Consider the following 18,140-nt stretch of genomic DNA (forward strand, 5'->3'; position numbering starts at 1 on the left):
CCGCAGAGCTCAGGCCCCACCAGCCTGACTCTGTGGGTCCAGCCCCAAGGCTGCCAGTGGCTGCCCTTGGCTTCAAACCTGTCCCTCTGCCTCATGTCACTTGCCAGTCGACTGGGCCCCGCATCTCACTGTCTTCTCTTTCATAGACATTTGCTCTGTGCTGTGTTCTCTCCTCTGCCTGTCAGGTTTCACGAGCTCCCGTCCCTTGCCTGGACTATTGTCACAGTCTCCCAGCAGGTGCCCCTCTGCTGTACCGCCATCAAAGCGACATTTCTGAAGTACGTCTCCTTCTAGGTATCGCCTCCACTTAAAAAGCCTTCTGGGCCCTGGCTCTCCTGGTTGAGACTCCACTTGCCTGGCATTGTAATTGCTCCCCAGACTGGAGCCTCTGCACCCCCCTGCTTAGGTACTGCTCATCTTCCCCAGACCTTGTCAACTCCAGCCATTTCATTTGCTGGTGTTTCCCCAAACACATCGACTCCTCCCATTTCCTGTCTTTGCACAGGCTGTTCCCTGCTCCAGTGTCTCTGCAGCTAGCCTGCCTGGCAGGCCCCTGCTCACTCTGCAGCCGTCCAAGTGCTAGCTCTTTGGCTCAACCTTCCCTTCCTGTCTCCTCAGCGTGAGTTCATTGTTCACACTGCTAAGGAAACATCCTCACAGGCCTTGTGCTTGACAAGGCAGCCCTGGATCCCACAGCCCTGTCTGTCTTCCCAGCTGCTCTCCCAAGGACCCTCACTCACTTTTCTTTGTACTGTTAGGACACGGTGTCCGGTCTGCTGTAAGACCTCAGTAATTCACCCGATAATTGCAGGGACGAATGGATACATCTCTGTGATGGTGTGAGTTGCTCCAGCTCCGAGTGTCTTTGCTGGATCATTGCTTCTTCACTGATTGGCCCTAGGGAAGCTACAGCATGTTCCCCCACCCCCCACAACAGACAGACAGCTGCACCAGGCTTCATTTCTGCAGAAGTCGAGGCTGCTAGCCACGAACTCTGAGCTCCACACTACCCTGGAAGTCTTTCAGATGGCGTCCCCCAGAGGCCTTCACCACCCGTGTCACATGGTGTGTCTGAGTGGCGTGACACCCCATGGAGAAATGAAAAGAGAAAGCCCACTAGTCCATATGCTCATGGCTTCTAACACGGTTGCTCATCATTTTGAGTTGGGGTGTTGGTCTAACTTGTGGGTGGGGAACCAGAGTATCCCATGAAGGTAAGATGTTGACAAGAGGCTGTTGACAAGAGGATAGGTCCAGAGAGTTAGACAGGACTCTATACACTGGACCCAGGTAGAATCCTTGTCACAGAAGTGAACTGACCAGCTTTATTCAGGGAGAATTGCCACTGGGAAGGGGTAGAGAATGGTTATTTATTTAAATTAGGGCCAATTATTTTTAGTGAAGTGCAGTGAGTGGCAGATTCTGGGAAAATTTTCTTGCACTGTAAACATGTTGGTTAGAAGTCATTAATATGACATTCACATATCCCTAATAAAGCACATAGCACGGAGAGCTGGCACCACCGAAATGCCCAGAGGACGCTCAGTATGAGCCTTAAAACCAAGAGTATTGGAAACAAGATATTTTTACTTCACATTTGGGAGTAATATAATTGCATTTTGTGGCTCCAGCAGATGCTGGGGCCAGCTGCTAGCAGAGCACTGCCTATTCCCCTCAGCGTCCGTCCTCGCAGATAAAACCCTTGTGCAGAACTCTCATAAAAACCAAACTTTCAAAATTACCCCTTGGTTGAAAACCCATTCTTTTAAATGCAAAAGGTAGCTGAGACTGTACAGGCCACAGAGATGTTTTTATTACTGGGGCTCAGGAGACTATAGAATAAGCATACACCAACATATATGCATACACGTGTGTATATATACATAGCCCAAATATATACAATAAAATATATGTACATACACACAAGCATACACACAGCCAAAACACACATACACAAATACACATACCCAAACACACAAACACACATATGAACATATATGATACTACCCAGAATGCTTGACCTATAAATGCCCAAATACATAGAAACACATATATGCATATACACACCCATTCATATACACATGCATACCTAAGCATATACCTACACACACAAACACGGATATACATACGCATACTTTCTCTCTATACACATACATTATACACACTCAAACATAATACCTACTCAAACATATACACACATGCGTACTCAAGCATGCACATGTATGTATCTAACAAGTACACATGTTTACAGACATGTACGTGTCGTCAGTGTTATTTGTTTAATTCATTAGAAAGAACACTAAGGGCTTCCCCACAGACCTTTTCTTCCCAGACGTTGACCATGTGTCTTGAAGATGGAGTAGGGGGATGGTCAGGCGTCTGGGCAGGGCTCATCCTCTTCCTGGGTGCTGCTTTCAGTGTGAGTGTTGGAAGCAAGCTGCCGCCTCTGTGCTGGACTGCTGTGTGTCGCTGGAAACAGATGGTGTGTGTGCGCCTCCTGGGGGAGACCCACAGACTGAAGCCCCTTCCCAGACTCCTGTGTTCTACACCGGACAGGCAGGGGGCTCTCACACCCCAGAGGAGGACACAGCTTCTTCACTCGGAGGGAAACTGAGGTGACAGTGAGCCCTGCCTGTTAGGAAGTGTCTGCTAATGGCCCCCTCTTTCCCGCCCGGATTCCACTTGACTGCCAGAAGGTTCGGTCTGTCACAGGCTCCCACAGAGTCTATTTAGGGCCACCATCCCACACACCAGCCTTGTTTGGCCCCCGAGCCTGGCTGAGGTGGGCTGGGAGTGGAAACGCGGCCAGGTTTAGAAAACAGTATGCAGAATAGGAGACAGTGCGACTGCTTTCTAAAATTAGGCAAGTTCTATTTTGAATACGTTTGGGTTAAAATATAAAACCTATTATTAAAGTTCTCAATTTTTTTAACCTTAAAAAATGCAGCTCCTTGAAATCTGAGGAGACACACGGTGGCATATGGCCCTGCTACTCACTGTGGGAGATTGGGGCCCCAGTGCTGGGGTGGGCCCTGGGCTGTTTGGGGGGGCCTCCCTGGGTGGGCGTTTCTATAGAGCATCTCATGGGCATGGTGTTCCCCAGCAACTGTCCGTCTGTGCCCCTCCCCCTGCACTACGGGAGGCTCCGGTGTGGCTCTGTCTTCACCGTGCATAGAGGAGATTTGCACACACCCAGGCGGCCACCCACTGAGTCAACGGTCACCTTTGCATCTAAGAGCGAGCTATAAGCTGGGGTCCTAGAATGCCACAGTCACTGCAGGGCAGGCTCCTGCAGCTAAAGTCCACCGTGTGGTGAAGGACAGCCTGACAATTCCCCAGGCAGACCAGCACCTGAGGGGGCTTTGGGCAGAGATGATGACACAGCTGTACACAGCTGGAGGAGCCAGACCAGCACAGCAGTGCCCTCTTGCCCACAGGCTTCTAGTCCCGCCACTGGTTCACGGCTGCCATTGCTTTGAAGTCATCTCAGAGTCTGGGGATCAGTGTTTGGGTAGTGGGGTGAAGAGCTCTACTGCCCCATCCTGTACCCTCATCCTTCCCGACAGTACGCCTGGGGAAACCCTCTGCCTTCCGGTTGGCAGGGAGATGCAAGGCAGAGTCCACAAAACTGTGGATCCCATCTCCCACAGGTTGCCGTTCCTGCCCGGCCACACACTCTCTCTCTTTTGGCAGCAGTTTTTCTATTGGAACATTCAGAGGACAAACTGAGCATTTAAAATCTGCAAGCTGGACAGTCTTTGCTTTGGAGCCTGCTGTGAGTTTCTTCATCTTGACAGTGGAGCCATTCCTTCCCAGTGTCAGTGCAGGATCTGGGATGAGTGAAGGATGCTGGGATAGCAAGAGGCTGGAGGTGGCTGGCCGATGTGCCAAAAATGGCCCTTTTACTCCAGGTCTGCCATGTAGGCAGGGAAGGCTAGGATCTCTATCATCTAACCATATTTAGCTGGATGCAGGAGCTCTATTCTTGCTCCTAGAAAATAATTACGATAATATTTACTTATATAAACTCTAGAGCAGTGGTTCTCACCTGTCCTAATTCTGTGGTCCTTTAACACAGTTCCTCATGCTGTGGTGACCCCCCCAACCATAAAATTATTTTTGTTGTTACTTCCTAACTGTAATTTTGTTCCTGTTGTGAATCATGATGTAAATATCTGTGTTTTCTGATGTTCTTAAGCGACTCCCATGAAAGGGCTGTTCGATCCCCAGAGGGTCATGACTCACAGGTTGAGAACAGCGACTCTGTAGCATTAGTGGTGTGCAGCCAGCGCTTCTGCTAGTTCCTAACGTTTGTACGACCCCCAGGTCCTCAGATCACTCACTCATCCCCCTCATCCCCAACCCCCAAGAACCACACATCTGCATTCTCTGCCAATTGATTGGGTTGTTCTATTTAATTTATTAATAGCCTTTTTAACACGTGGCCTGTTGTTGTGGCAGGCTTCTTTCATGAAGCATTGCCTTCATGACAGGATGTCTGTGTTATAGCCCTCTGGGACAGGACTTAGCACTGGTTCACGTTTCTGGAGAGGCCACCCTCCATGGACCCATTCATCCATCTATGGACCGCAGGCCTCCGCCGCTTTCTCAGCTCTTGCAAGTAATGCTGACCTGAACATTTGTGTCTGTACTTTTTAATTTAAAATTTTTTTTTATAATGTGTCTTTCCACACGTCTGTGTGGGTATGTACATGAATCAGGTATTGTGGAGGCCAGGAGAGGGTAACAGATTCTCTGAAGTCGGAGTGATAGTTATGAGCTTCCTGATATGGGTGTGGAAAACTGGACTCAGTTCCTCTGCAGGAGCAGTACACAGTCTTAACCCCTGATCCATGTCTCCACGCCCAGTTACTCTGAATCTCCATGGCTCTTATGCTCTCTCATCTCATTAAACTTCAACTACCATGAGGGTGCTTGGTTCCTTGGTGTCTCCATCTGCTCAGCCAGGTCCTAAGCCTAAGAGGGCAACATCCAGCCCCTGCCTGCTATCTGGAGAGGAAGGGATGAATTCTGACAAGAGCAATGGGCTGGCAAGATTGGGTAGCGTGAAGCTGAGGTTAGATAGGTGACCCAGACACTTCCGGAACACTAGGAGACCAGCAGTAGCACGCGGCAGCCCCTTGTGTCAAGTCCAGCCATCCTGACCATGCACAGGCAGGACCTGGCTACCAGTATTTAGTTCCCTTGCTCAGAAAAGCTGGAATAGCTGGTATTAAGTGGGATAGGTGCTCTTCCAAGCTGTGTGGGAGGTGTCACAGATTGGAAGAAATAGCGCGCAGCTCATTATCAAGCATGGTTTCCTAGTCCCTTGCTTGTCTACGTTCTGGCTAAAGAGGCCTGTGCTAACCCTTTGGCTGTACAGCTGGATACACCATGGGCCTGCAATAGCATGGTGAATGCTCTGCTGTTGCCATCTCTCTCTCCCCTCATCGATTGTGAGTTCACGGGCTGTGTAGGCTCCACAGCACTCGTCTCCTGGGCTGCCACACAGTAAGTGTTTAGTGTCTTTAGCGCGGAACCCACATGTAGCAAGGGTCAGGAGAGATTTTCCCCTCCAGAGGACAGTGGCAGTGGGAAACCCCGCTAGGCTGTGGAGGATGTGGGTGGAAGTCAGTTTGGAAGGGTCTTCGGGTGTGTGGGTCTGTGGAGTAAGGTGACAAATGTCAGGGTGTTGGAGTGTACTATGTCCTTATCTTCTGGGACACTGGGGTGTTAGCCTTGGCTAGGCCAGCGATCTGGGGTGACTAAGGTTTCTATTGCTGTGAGAAAAACACCAAGTCCATAAGAACTTTGGGGAGGAAAGGGTTTAATTTCACTTCTAGTCCTTACCACAGTCTGTCATCCAGGGAAGTCGAGGCAGAAACCTGGAGGCAGGAACTGAAGCAGAGGCCAAGGAGGAATTCTGTTTACTGCCTTGCTCCCCAAGGCTTATGCAGTTTGTTTTCTTGTATCACCAGGACCAGCAACCCAGGAGTGATACCACACAGTGAGACCCTCTCACATCAATCACCAATCAAGGAAATGTGCCACTCAATCTATCAAATACTGGGGGTATTTTCTCATTTGAGGTTCCTTCTTCTTCCCAAATGACTCCAGCTTGTGTCAAGTTGGCATCAAACTAGCCAGCACATGGGGCACCTAGTCAGCAGGTTACTCTGGATAACAAGTCTTCTGAAACTATGACAGAGAGATACTAACACGCAGCTGACTGTGTGTGTGGTAGCCATGGTCTGCTCTCAGCATTGTGTGAAGACAAATTGGATGCAATGAGGGTTGATTGACAGGCTTGAATCCAGCACTTCCATCCCCTGTGAATGTGAATGTGGGAGAGTTGGGTGTCAGGAGGCGGGGCTAGGGAGAGATATCCATAAGCCCAGCAGTGGCCTGGACTATCAAGGCACCTGCTACCCCTAGAGGATATCTAGAGAGGTAGCTCACACCACGTCGACCTTGTAATGCTGATTGTGGAAGCTTTGTCCTCAGACATGCTCTGGCTGTCAGTGTGATAGAAGGGCTATCATTTGCCATATCCTCCCTGGGAAGTGATATTTTCCTCTGTGCAGAGGCAGTTGACGTCTGGGTGGGGTAAGCAAGGTGCTCGAGATGAGTTAGCTGATCTCTGGCAGACTCGGGACTCAAGGCCAGAGAGGCACTTTGCAATGATGCTGAGCTGCCTTTGTGTGGTAACTCAGTTAATTAAATCACTGCAAGGCTTTATTCCAGAACTGCTGTTGTGCAGCTTTTCAGCTTTCGCATCAACTGTCATCTGCAGTCATAAATATATATACATATCCGTACACTACCACACAATACACACTACACAGAGAGACACATACACATTTCACTTATGAATGCATATTTTTATCTACAGTAGCCGCTCTTCTTTAACCCATCCACTCACACCCCATTCCACCAAGCCACATAACCTTCCACCCATCCACCAATCCATCCACCTACCTGCTCACCATCTACTTGTCCATCCACCTGTGCACCTGCCCATCCACCTATGCACCTTTCCATCCACCTGTGCACCTGTCCATCCGCCTGTGCTGTGCACCTGCCCATCCACCTATGCACCTTTCCATCCACCTGTGCACCTGTCCATCCGCCTGTGCACTTGCCCATCCGCCTATGCACCTTTCCATCCACCTGTGCACCTGTCCATCCGCCTGTGCACCTGCCCATCCGCCTATGCACCTTTCCATCCACCTGTGCACCTGTCCATCCGCCTGTGCACCTGTCCATCTGCCTGTGCACCTGCCCATCCACCTATGCACCTTTCCATCCACCTGTGCACCTGTCCATCCGCCTGTGCACCTGCCCATCCGCCTATGCACCTTTCCATCCACCTGTGCACCTGTCCATCCGCCTGTGCACCTGCCCATCCGCCTATGCACCTTTCCATCCACCTGTGCACCTGTCCATCCGCCTGTGCACCTGCCCATTCACCTATGCACCTTTCCATCCACCTGTGCACCTGTCCATCCGCCTGTGCACCTATTCATCCATCTGTGTACTTGCCCATCCACTTGTACACCTGTCTATACACCTGTCCATCCAACTGTGTATCTGTCTATCCTCCTGTGCACCTGCCCATCCACCTGTGCACCTATCCACCTGTGTACCTGCCCATCCACCTGTACATCTGTCTATCCACCTGTGTACCTGTCCATCCACCTGTGCACCTGTTCATCCATCTGTGTATTTGCCTATTCACCTGTGCACCTGTCTATTCACCTGTGTACCTGCCCATCCACCTGTGCACCTGTCCATCCACCTGTGCACCTGTTCATCCATCTGTGTATTTGCCCATCTACCTGTACATCTGTCTATCCACCTGTGTACCTGTCCATCCACCTGTGTACCTGTCCATCCACCTGTGCACCTGTTCATCCATCTGTGCACCTGTTCATCCATCTGTGTATTTGCCCATTCACCTGTGCACCTGTCTGTTCACCTGTGTACCTGCCCATCTAACTGTGTATCTGTCTATCCACCTGTCCATCCACCTGTGCACCTGTTCATCCACCCACCTATTTAATCAGCTACCTTCCCATCTATCTAGACCCCTCACCACTTTACCCACCCCTCTACCAACTCTTCCTGCTCCTAACAGACATTTTTTTTTCCAGGTTTCCCCCTATGCCCCAGGACACCATTGAGTCCTGTGACTGCATCAGTAATGACGTAGCCCTTACTCTTGCATGGTCTGATGGGGGATGCTACAATTAGGATACACACAGTGATGAGGAAGGTGCTGCGGGAGGACAGAAAATGGACGACTAGTCCTGAGCAGAGCAGGGGGGCTGGCCTGGGCATGGGATTAGTGACCTCTGGTGAGACCCTCGGGAAGGATTTTCTCAGAGACAGGAAACAAATTTCAAGAGGCTCAGGGATGACAGCTCAGTAGGCTCGTTCTTTCTTTAGCTAAAAATCAATGAGAGGAACTTGGACAAAGAAGCGGTTGTCTTTGCCATCACTTGCTGTGTCCTGAGTTCTTGCTGTATGGTTCAGTCTTCCAGGCTGTGGTGGTTCGGATTCTTGGTTCCAATGGATGTGGTAATGGCCATTTACCAAGACTCCAGGGGGTCTTGGTCTTCACTGGCCCTGGTGGTCTTTATGGCACGGCAGGTTATATTTCTGCCAATAACTGACCTGTATATCTGATGTGGAGAATGTCTCTTCCCTTTCCCAAGAGTCACGTGGACCCTTGCTGACCACTTTGTCTGAGCCCAAGAGGCTGCTGGTCTCTGGGCAGATGTTGAGCTCTTCTCCAAGGAGCTGGGAGCAGCTGTGGCTGTAGCAAGAGCTCAGACCGAGCCTCAGGCCCGTGCTCTGCATTTCCCTCACAGTCCCTGGTGGCATCTCCGTGTCACATCCCCTCCAAGATCAGGGGAATGTGTACCAGCCCAACTTTAATTAACTTACGATCCCAGCCAGTTTCATGTTAGCAGATCTGTTTGGATCTGGGTGTAATGGGCCGTGTCATGCCTTAGAGATGGGGCAATGACTTACACCGTGTCACTCACTGGCTCCTTGTGGAAATTATTAATAAATCAGTAATTCTGTCTGTGATGATGTTATTGTCTTTATAAATATTTAATTTACCTTCAGGTGCTCACATTTTTTTCCATCTTTGCCTGAAACTCAGCTGACTTGGCTCTCTGAGGCTCGGCTCAATAGATCAATTAACAGTGAGAAAAGCTCTCTCTCTCTCTCTCTCTCTCTCTCTCTCTCTCTCTCTCTTCCTCCTCTCTCTCCTCTCTCTGTCTTTCTCTGATTTGGCTCCAGGGTGGGGGCTGGGAGTCAAGCTGAGAGGATGCAGTTCTTTGGTGAGGAAGCTGAAAGACATCCTGTTTCGGAGAAGCCGCGTGCACACCGAGACCTGTTGCTGGCGCGTGTGTCCCCATCTCCTTCAGATGAATGACATTTGGGGTCTCAAAGGGTTTCTGATGTTTTCCTTCCACAGAGAAATATTTTTGTCCTTGTCACTGACTCCTCCTTTGAAACCCAGGCTTTGATGGTGGCTGTTTGGCTGGTTGAGTGAAAAGGACTCAGGGAATCAAAAGAGAGGCTGAGTCCCGGTCAACAGTTTTTCTAGAAGCGTCCGAGTTCTGGCCTGGCCACGATGCACAGCAGCTGAGAAAAATAACGATTTTTCTTTTTTTTTTTTTCTGCTTCTCAGGGTCCAACATGAACTAATTGTTATCATTATCTTTTTATTTTTCTGTTGCAGGAAATTGCGGCTTATTTAATAACATTTGAGAAGCACGAAGAATGGCTAACCACATCCCCTAAGACAAGGTAATACCCCAGCTCTCACAGCTTTCCAACTCTGTATGGTGAGACTCTATGATTGATTTTTTTTTTTTTTTGTGGATTACCGGGTTCGGTCATTCCGTGCAGGGTAATGAGTTGGCAGTGCCCTGTGGTGCCCGATGGCCTGTGAAGGGGAGCACTCATTAGTTGGTCCAAGACAGTGGTGGTGAACGCAATGAGGAGGATTAGACACTGGGCAACAGCTGTCGGAACTTTTCACGGGGTGGCTCTTGGCTCCATCCCTCAGCCGGGCACTCAGAGCTCATAGGACAGGTGAGGCGCAGGGGGCAGTTTATTTCGGAAAGGCACCCACATGCCATCCGTGGTGCATACGTTTTAAAAAGGAAAATGAACTTAACGGCTGCTTGGATCTCAGTGTGCTTTATACATCAATAAAGTCAGGTTATTCTCGATTTCTGGGAGAGAGAGCTCCCAAATCAGAAGCAATGGCTAAATATTACACAGTAAATGTCCTTGAACCCACTAACTGCCACAAACACTTAACTTCTCTTGCCACCTGGGACTGGAGAAAATTGGTGAAAATATAGCCGATGTGTGTCCTGCCCACGGAAGTGATGTTATTACCAGTGAAGGATGGCGGGCCTGGGACTTGGGGTTCATTTTGAAGACAGTTTCTTATTTCCTTCCCAACTCTTTAAGTTTTTATTTTTGATATGTTTCATGCTAAACCATCAGAGATCTGCAGGCATTCTCTTCCAATTGCTACGATGTTTCTATTAGCAGTGACAGGGCCAGGTGCTTGTGTTAGCGGGAAGGTGGTTGCAGGGCACTGACTGCAGGCTGGAGGCTAAAAGGTGGGGTTCTCAGTCTGCGACACCAACGAGCACAGAAGTCTGTGGCATTAGAATGAGGATTCTCTGCACTTGGTCCTGAGTTTGGCCCATCTATCCCCTCTCAGCCATGTTGGAATGAGTTCTGGCGTGTAGAATGTTTCTTCACGAGACCGAATGTCTACTTCATTCAGTGTCTTGTTGCTGTGGCAAAACACCTGGCAAAAAACAACGTAAGGAAGCGAAGGCTTATTTTGGCTCAAGGTTTGAGATTAAATGGTTCAGGATGACAAGGAAGGCGTGGAGGCAGGAGGGTGAGCTACTGGGCCGCAGTGAGTCTTCAGGAAACAGATGAATGCTGATGCTCAGCTCGCTTCTCCTTTATTTCTTAGCCCAGGACTTCTGCCCCTGGGATGCTACCACCCACAGTTAAGGTGTGTCTTCCCTCTTCCATGCCGAGAGACAGACCCAGAGATTGTCCTCTTTGGTGATTCTAGATTCTGTTAGGTTAATAATATTAGCCACCATGCTCCTTGAATCCAAGCAGGGAGAGAGAGCTATGTATGGAATGGAAATCTCCAGAATATGGCGGTTTTTGCACACATGCATGCATGCTGTGCCCACAGTGCTTTAGAATGTTGCAAGGCTGGGATTTTCCCTTACATTTCAGCCCAGAAATTTGGGGATCCCCACCGAGAAGAGGATATAGCTTGTGGTCATACTGGGACTCTGACTTTTTGGAGTATAATTGATCAAGAGACTTCTTGTCATGGGGTACAGGGACTGCAAAACAAGAGAAAGAATTAAGGTCCCGTGTTGATAGATTTGTATTTGAGGCTTGGTGCTGTCACCTGGTAGCGCTGTGACAACTATGAGGATCTGTTAAGTTCTTTCAAAAGCCCCACCCCCTCTCCCTCTCTCCCCCTCCCCCTCCCTCCTTCCCTTTCTCAGTTCCCCAAGCGCCTCCTCCCTTTTTCTTCTTTATCCATCCAGTCTGTCTTCCTAGGATCATCAAGAGCACCCTGGGGCGGGGAGATACCTTCTATGACCCTGCCTGGCAGGTGTGCGTGTCCATGTCTGCCACAGGCTGTCACTGCCCTTCTCTGTGAGTGGTGTCCCCCAGCCCGCTGGTGGCCTGGCCTGTGGAAACATCGCCAGGATTTCCTTCCGGCTCTGGGAGTCTGAGCTTCTTCGCTCCAGGCAGAGTGAACGCACGCACGGACTCCTGGTCCAGCCTCATGCACACACCGTGTTTACGCCTGAAAGCTCCTGGTCCCAGGAGGACAAGTTGCCCTGGTTGTTCAAGGACCTTCCTAAATTAGTTGTTGAGTTGAGTTTGGTTTCCCTCCCCCACCATTCCCAGGATTGAAATTAATTGGTGCAGTTAACTGCTGAGTTCCTACAAGCTGGTCTCCTGATAGTAAGGAATTAATGGCACCAATACTCCGCTGAATGGGAAGGCAATGCAAGTTTTGTTTGCAGCTACTGTTAATTTCATTTTAGAAAATTAATAAGAATGAATTGCACCGTTGACATTTATAGAGTTTGCTAATAAAATGATACATTGTTTGTGTGGAAGAATCCTTATTAAATTAATTGTTGTAATCAGTCCACATATAGATGTTGGTATAGGAACTGCGGAGGGACCCACTGCTGTCTCTGAGGCTTTCTGGGGTTCTAGGGATAAGCGTTGTCCTTGCCCATCTTAATTATAGAGAAGGTTCTGGAAGCCCCTTACACCTGTTCATAATGAGGTGTGCTTCAAAGATGGTCCCAGGTCAGGGACCTTGGGGTGGCAGTGCGGCCGCCACACGACCAAATGAGGAGCACTCAGATGGCCTATGTTGTGCTATAAGCAGGTGGGCCCTTAAGCCTGAAAACTCAACCTTGGGGACACCTTCGTTTGACACTTGCTGTGTGCATGGCAGGATCACACTATCATTTGGAGACTGCAGGGATTCCATTCCACCCTCCCCACCCTGCTGTGCGGATTTACGAACTTGGAATAGAGTCTTCTCCCTGCCTAGAATGTTATCCTAGCTCCTCCTTCAGGCCTTGGTTGGGCTGCCCCCTTTCTCTGTGAGGTGTTTTAGGAATACTGCCCATACCTGTCCTGGGCCCCATTCCCTCTTCCTTGAGCTGGTTTTCAGAGTGCTTGGTGTCACTCGAGTTTGTCTATTTAGTGAGTTATCCCTTATCTGCCTCTGCGTATGTGGTAATGGGGGAGTTTTCAGTTGGCTTTGTTCTTAGGTAACCCAAATACCCGGCACTCTCCCTGTGTGTGCACCTGTGGGATGAGCAGGAATGGGTGAAAAGTGGGAGTCTGAGTACCGCGCCCCAAGAGCCCTGGCCTCTCTCCGTGTTCTTCTGTCTTGCACGTCCAGCCTCAGGCCTGGTCGGCACATCAGCACGGCACCCCGTGGCACTTGCTATGGGTTAGCGGCTGTGTGGCTCCGAAGCTAAGAGCACTTCTGTTCTTCCACAGGATGCAAGTTTGGTTCCTGGTACTCACACTGGGTGACTCGCAACCACGGAGGATCTGAATCCTCTTCTGGCCTTGTGAGCACTCTCATAACCACCCCCCCCCCCCCCAGTCTTCAAGTCTGCACCATAGCTCTGCTAGGCGGGAAGGGCTGCAAGCCTATGGGATTTTCTGAGCTTAATGGCACTAGAACTCTTCATCCTCTCTAGACGTAGTCCATGGTGACAAGGAGTTAGAAGGAAGCCTTGGAAGTCATTCTACTGTTTCTCAGTAGCAGCTCGGAGACAGAGGTGCCAGTCTGGGCATCCTTCTGAGCCAGTGGGTTGACTGTGCCAGCCAGGCAGGCCTCCTAAGCACTTCTCCACCCTGAGGCACAGACAGTGCAGGACCAGCATGGTGGGAACAGGCCCTGCACAGCACAGGGTGGGGAATAGAATCAAGGAGGGCACGATTTAGAAATTCTGATAACTTCTTCTCCGTTCCCTGGGAAGCATACAATCTTCCCCGTGAGCCAGGATGGGTGAGGCTGCAGATAGACGTGAGAGCCTTCTCCTGGGAAGAATCCTGTTTATGCCGGTGAGAAGGGAGCTACAGAATGCTATTAGTTATCTAATTAATTAATTGGATTGTTATAGATAGCGCATTCACACCAACACATAGGCCTAGTAATAGAATTTTCCTATAATGAACACTACTTGCTTTTAGTCAGTAAGCAGTAAAACTCCGAGTAGAAGGAGGGAGGGCAGAGAGAGGAGAGAAAAACCTGGCAGCAAGAGAATGTGGAGGCTTTGGGGGCTCATTTTATCCTTTCAGGTTGTCTTGACCTCAGGTCCATGAGTGGGCATTTTGTCTCAAATGAGCTTCCTCCTGTTGACCACTGACGTGGATTCTCTCTCCAGCTCCCCTGGATGTCATATTGTTGACCACTGATGTGGATCCTCTCTCCAGGTCCCTGGATGTCATATTGTTGACCACTGATGTGGATCCTCTCTCCAGGTCCCCGGATGTCATATTGTTGACCACTGACGTAGATCCTCTCTCCAGGTCCCCGGATGTCATATTGTTGACCACTGACGTGGATCCTCTCTCCAGCCCCCCCCCCCCGGATGTCATGTTGTTGACCACTGACGTAGATCTCTCTCCAGGTCCCCGGATGTCATGTTGTTGACCACTGACGTAGATCCTCTCTCCAGGTCCCCGGATGTCATATTGTTGACCACTGATGTGGATCCTCTCTCCAGGTCCCTGGATGTCATATTGTTGACCACTGACTTGGATCCTCTCTCCAGCCCCGCTGGATGTCATGTTGTTATCTCAACTGTCCTCTGCCTCTTTCCCTCAGTCACACATACCCTGGTTTGCACCATCTGATGTCCCTGGTTCTCCCAAGGGTCACTTCGTATTTCAAAGACAACTAAACTCTGCCCTGCTCTTCCCTGTGGCTCTTCTTTGGTCCCCTGCCTCTGGCTAGTCACTCACTGGGCCTACATTGCAAACTTACCATTGCCCTCTGCTTTCTGTAGGCTCAGAACTCGCTGTTCGTTCTTAGGTGTGCCGGGCATTGGGATCTCTCTGTGTGCTTCTGCTCAGGGATGTATGCCTTCACCATTAACCTTCCCATCGTCACCTTGTCTAGCCTCAGATTCTACCTGAGAGCCTTGGAGACTTCCTAGGAGAGCAGGTCCACACTAGCTAGGGTTGTTTCCTGGTCTCAGCCTGCCCCCTCAGTTCACATCCCTGACTGAGTTCATACCCACCTGCAAGCTCCCACTGTGGTTAGAGTAGGCTGCGCTGCCCCCTATTGTCTTCCTTGCCCCATCTTTGTCTTTACTGTGCTATGGGCCTCACATTATCTTCTCACATCCACGTTAGGTTGTTTCTCATTGGCTGCCTTCTCTGGTCCTGGCAACTTCCCCAGGCCTCCTTCTCACTAGATCCCTAAGGCTTCCTTTGCTTATGTCAATGGGTCAACTGTCTGTCCAGAGTTGTGCTTCCCAGTAGGAAGGCACATTTCCAAGGACAAGGCCAACTTGCTACCTAGGTGGCGACACTATGGCAACAGTTGTTGTGGTGCAGGGGTGTTGCTTGGAGGAGGATACCTGTCAATCAGGGCCCAGGGGGTGGAGTCAGTCTGGGAGCAGAGGACTTGGGAATCCGATGGATCCTGTGAAGCCGGTGTTGCCTTGCTCAGGCCCAGCATACATGACAAAGGGGATGACCCACTTTGGGATGGATAGTGATAAACTCATTCCTAGTGAATGTGCTCAAGAAACCAGAATAGAACAATAAAAATAACAAGAGATTCCACTGGGATACGCCAAACTTCCCAGAGCTAGATGCCTAATTCACACACTAGCTACACCATGGGGCTTAAAGAAGATCATCTGAGCGACCTGAGCTGGATACAAAGGGGCAAACACAAAACAGTTCTGCACACATGAGGGGCCTAGAAGAGTCAAGTTGGGGAGAGAGAAAGATGGCCGATTTCCTCAGTCTGGGGTGAGTCCTTAATGGGACAGTTTTGGCTGGGAAAGAGAAGGAACGGAGACAAACAGTTGGGGACATCTCTACAGCACTCAGTGCCACTGGACTGCGAGCTCTAAAATGGCCAAACTTATGACCTTGATGTTGGTTGTAAACTCTGAGGTTGCTGCAGCTTTTCCCCAGTTTCTGATGAGCAAAACTGGTGGGGCTGGGGCTGTTTCTGTGTGCTGCGGGTAGGAGGGTGGTGAGGCCAGTTTGAGAGGGTATACTCTTACCCAGGTATTGTGTGAACAATTGTCTGTCCACTCCAGACAGGTCACTGAGGACAGACAAATGGAACAACCCCACCTTGCTCTAGATTAACGAACCAATGAGTGTATTGGGGTTATTTACAGGAGTACATGTAGAAAGATTAATAAAAACTCAGAGGCAGATATTGGGGTTCAACCTGAAGGTCAGAAAAGCAAAGCAGCCAGCCACTGGCTCTTACCTCCACCTGACCTCAGTCCGACCTGAAAGAATCTCAGAATGAGACTGTGTCTGAGAGCTATCTCCTCCCGTTTTATAATCCTTCCTAGGGCTGGGATTAAAGGTGTGCACTACTGGGATTAAGGACATGATCTGCCTGGTTTCTATAGCAACTAGTGTGGCTACTGGGATTAAAGGTGTGTGTCACCACTGCCTGGTCTGTAAGACTGACCAGTGCAGCTGTTTTACTCTTTGATCCTCAGTCAAGCTTTATTTATTAAAATACAAATGAAACGCCACTCCAAGTACGTCTGAAGTGTTGCTTAGAGAAATATGGCTGACCCAGGCAGCTGCATAACTGAAAAGCCCATGCATGGGTGACTGTCACAAAAGTCACATCCCTGGGGCTCCCTGAATGGCTTGCAGACAGCAGGGTGGGGGTAGGGGTGGAGTCTCCTCTCCCCAGTAATTGTTCTGCTTATTTAATCTTGGACAGCTGTAATTTTGTAAGTCTGTACTTTTCAAAAGTTTCCTAAACCTTGTAGGTTTTGTTTACTTCCTGAGACTATTTCCTTCACTTCCTGAGTCTTAGCAGTCCACTTCCTCCCTCCAGCAGGGAATGTCTCAATTCTGATTGAACAGCTATGCAACAGCTTGTCAGTTCAAGGATCCTGTTCAACTGTAACTGGACAAAACATTCATTCCAGTGTGGTAACTTTTGTATTGCAATGGAATGGAGACCTGGTCATGTGTTCAATGTCACAGGCATTTGGAGACTTTCCTCACAGGTGAATGAGCAAGTACAAGCTATACCACTGCTAGCAAAGTAGCAACTGTGGCACCAGGGAGCACGAATATGAGTATGTATGTTTATCTATATATTGTGAGTTTTTGTGTGTATGTATGTGTTTATGTGTGGGTATATATGTGTATATGTCTATGTATATGTATGTATGTATGTATGTTTGTATATATGTATGTGTGTGTGTTGAGTGATCTTGGTGTGAGATCTGAGAGTATTATAATAAGAGCAGCGGGGCTGCGTCCCCGGCACCCGGCCGCCCGTATGGCTAGCTTATGCCCCGAAATAATTACACAGAAACTGTATTCTTTTAAATACTGCTTGGCCCATTAGTTTTAACCTCTTATTGGCTAGCTCTTACATATTGATCTAACCCATTTCTAATATTCTGTGTAGTACCACGAGCTGGCTTACCAGGAAAGATCTTAACCTGCGTCTCTCTGGAGTGAGAGAATCATGGCGACTCACTGACTTGGCTTCTTTCTCCCAGCATTCTGTTCTGTCTACTCTGCCTACCTAATTTTCTGTCCTATCAGGCCAAGCAGTTTTCTTTATTAGTTAACCAATGAAAGCAACAGATAAGATACAAGACCCACCTCCATCATTTCCCCTTTTTCTGTTTAAACAAAAAAGAAAGGCTTTAACTTTAACATAGTAAAATTACATATAGCAAAACAGTTATCAAGTAAGAATTACAGTTACAATATTTATATCTACTTTATCTTTTATCATAACAAAGGAAAACTATAACTATCCATTCTTCAACTCCATCAAAGACTCCAGAAGGATATAAAACTACCTAAGTAAACAAGAGGTAAGCAACTTCCAAAACTCTAGAAGTGACAGAGACATCTCGCTGCCTGGACAGTCACCCAAAGTTCCTCTGTACCGTTGGGGCATCCATCTTCGGCCTACAGGCCCATAGTATCCAGCAGACATTTCTATGAAGCAGGAAAATTCAAAGACAGTTCAGTCACTTTCTGCTGTGTACTGCAGAATGTCTCGCAGACTCTTTCATGAATTAGGAACCCTGAAAGACCATCTCTCCTTTAGGCAAGTTCAGTAGTCCTCTTTCTGCGGGTTCTTTGTGTCCAGTTTATGCAACAGTCCAGGCAAGAGCAGACAGAAATTATAAGAATATTTTCAGCTTTAATTAGGGAAAGACTCACAGAACCCGTAGCTCCAGTGGAGAATAGGAAAGCCGAAGGGGCGGTGGGGAGCATGCCCGCAATCTTTATAAGTAAAAAATACTTATAAGTAGAAAATCACCAAG

At 48.9% G+C, this 18,140-nt stretch overlaps 1 protein-coding gene across 9 annotated transcripts in view; it reads left to right on the forward strand.

The window, feature by feature from the left end:
* The window catches only part of LOC121447907 (calmodulin-binding transcription activator 1), an 829,155-nt gene that overhangs the window by 276,877 nt on the left and 534,138 nt on the right, over positions 1–18,140 (forward strand). For all 9 annotated transcript variants that reach the window (XM_041651178.1, XM_041651180.1, XM_041651176.1 and 6 more), the window contains one exon: positions 9,758–9,825. In XM_041651178.1, coding sequence (XP_041507112.1) covers positions 9,758–9,825 — 68 coding nt within the window. The remainder of the gene's footprint in view (positions 1–9,757; positions 9,826–18,140) is intronic.

The sequence above is a fragment of the Microtus oregoni genome, unplaced genomic scaffold (genome assembly GCF_018167655.1).
Source record: "Microtus oregoni isolate MIOR12 unplaced genomic scaffold, Mior012 000005F_ref0000423, whole genome shotgun sequence".
Taxonomy (NCBI): Eukaryota; Metazoa; Chordata; class Mammalia; order Rodentia; family Cricetidae; genus Microtus; species Microtus oregoni.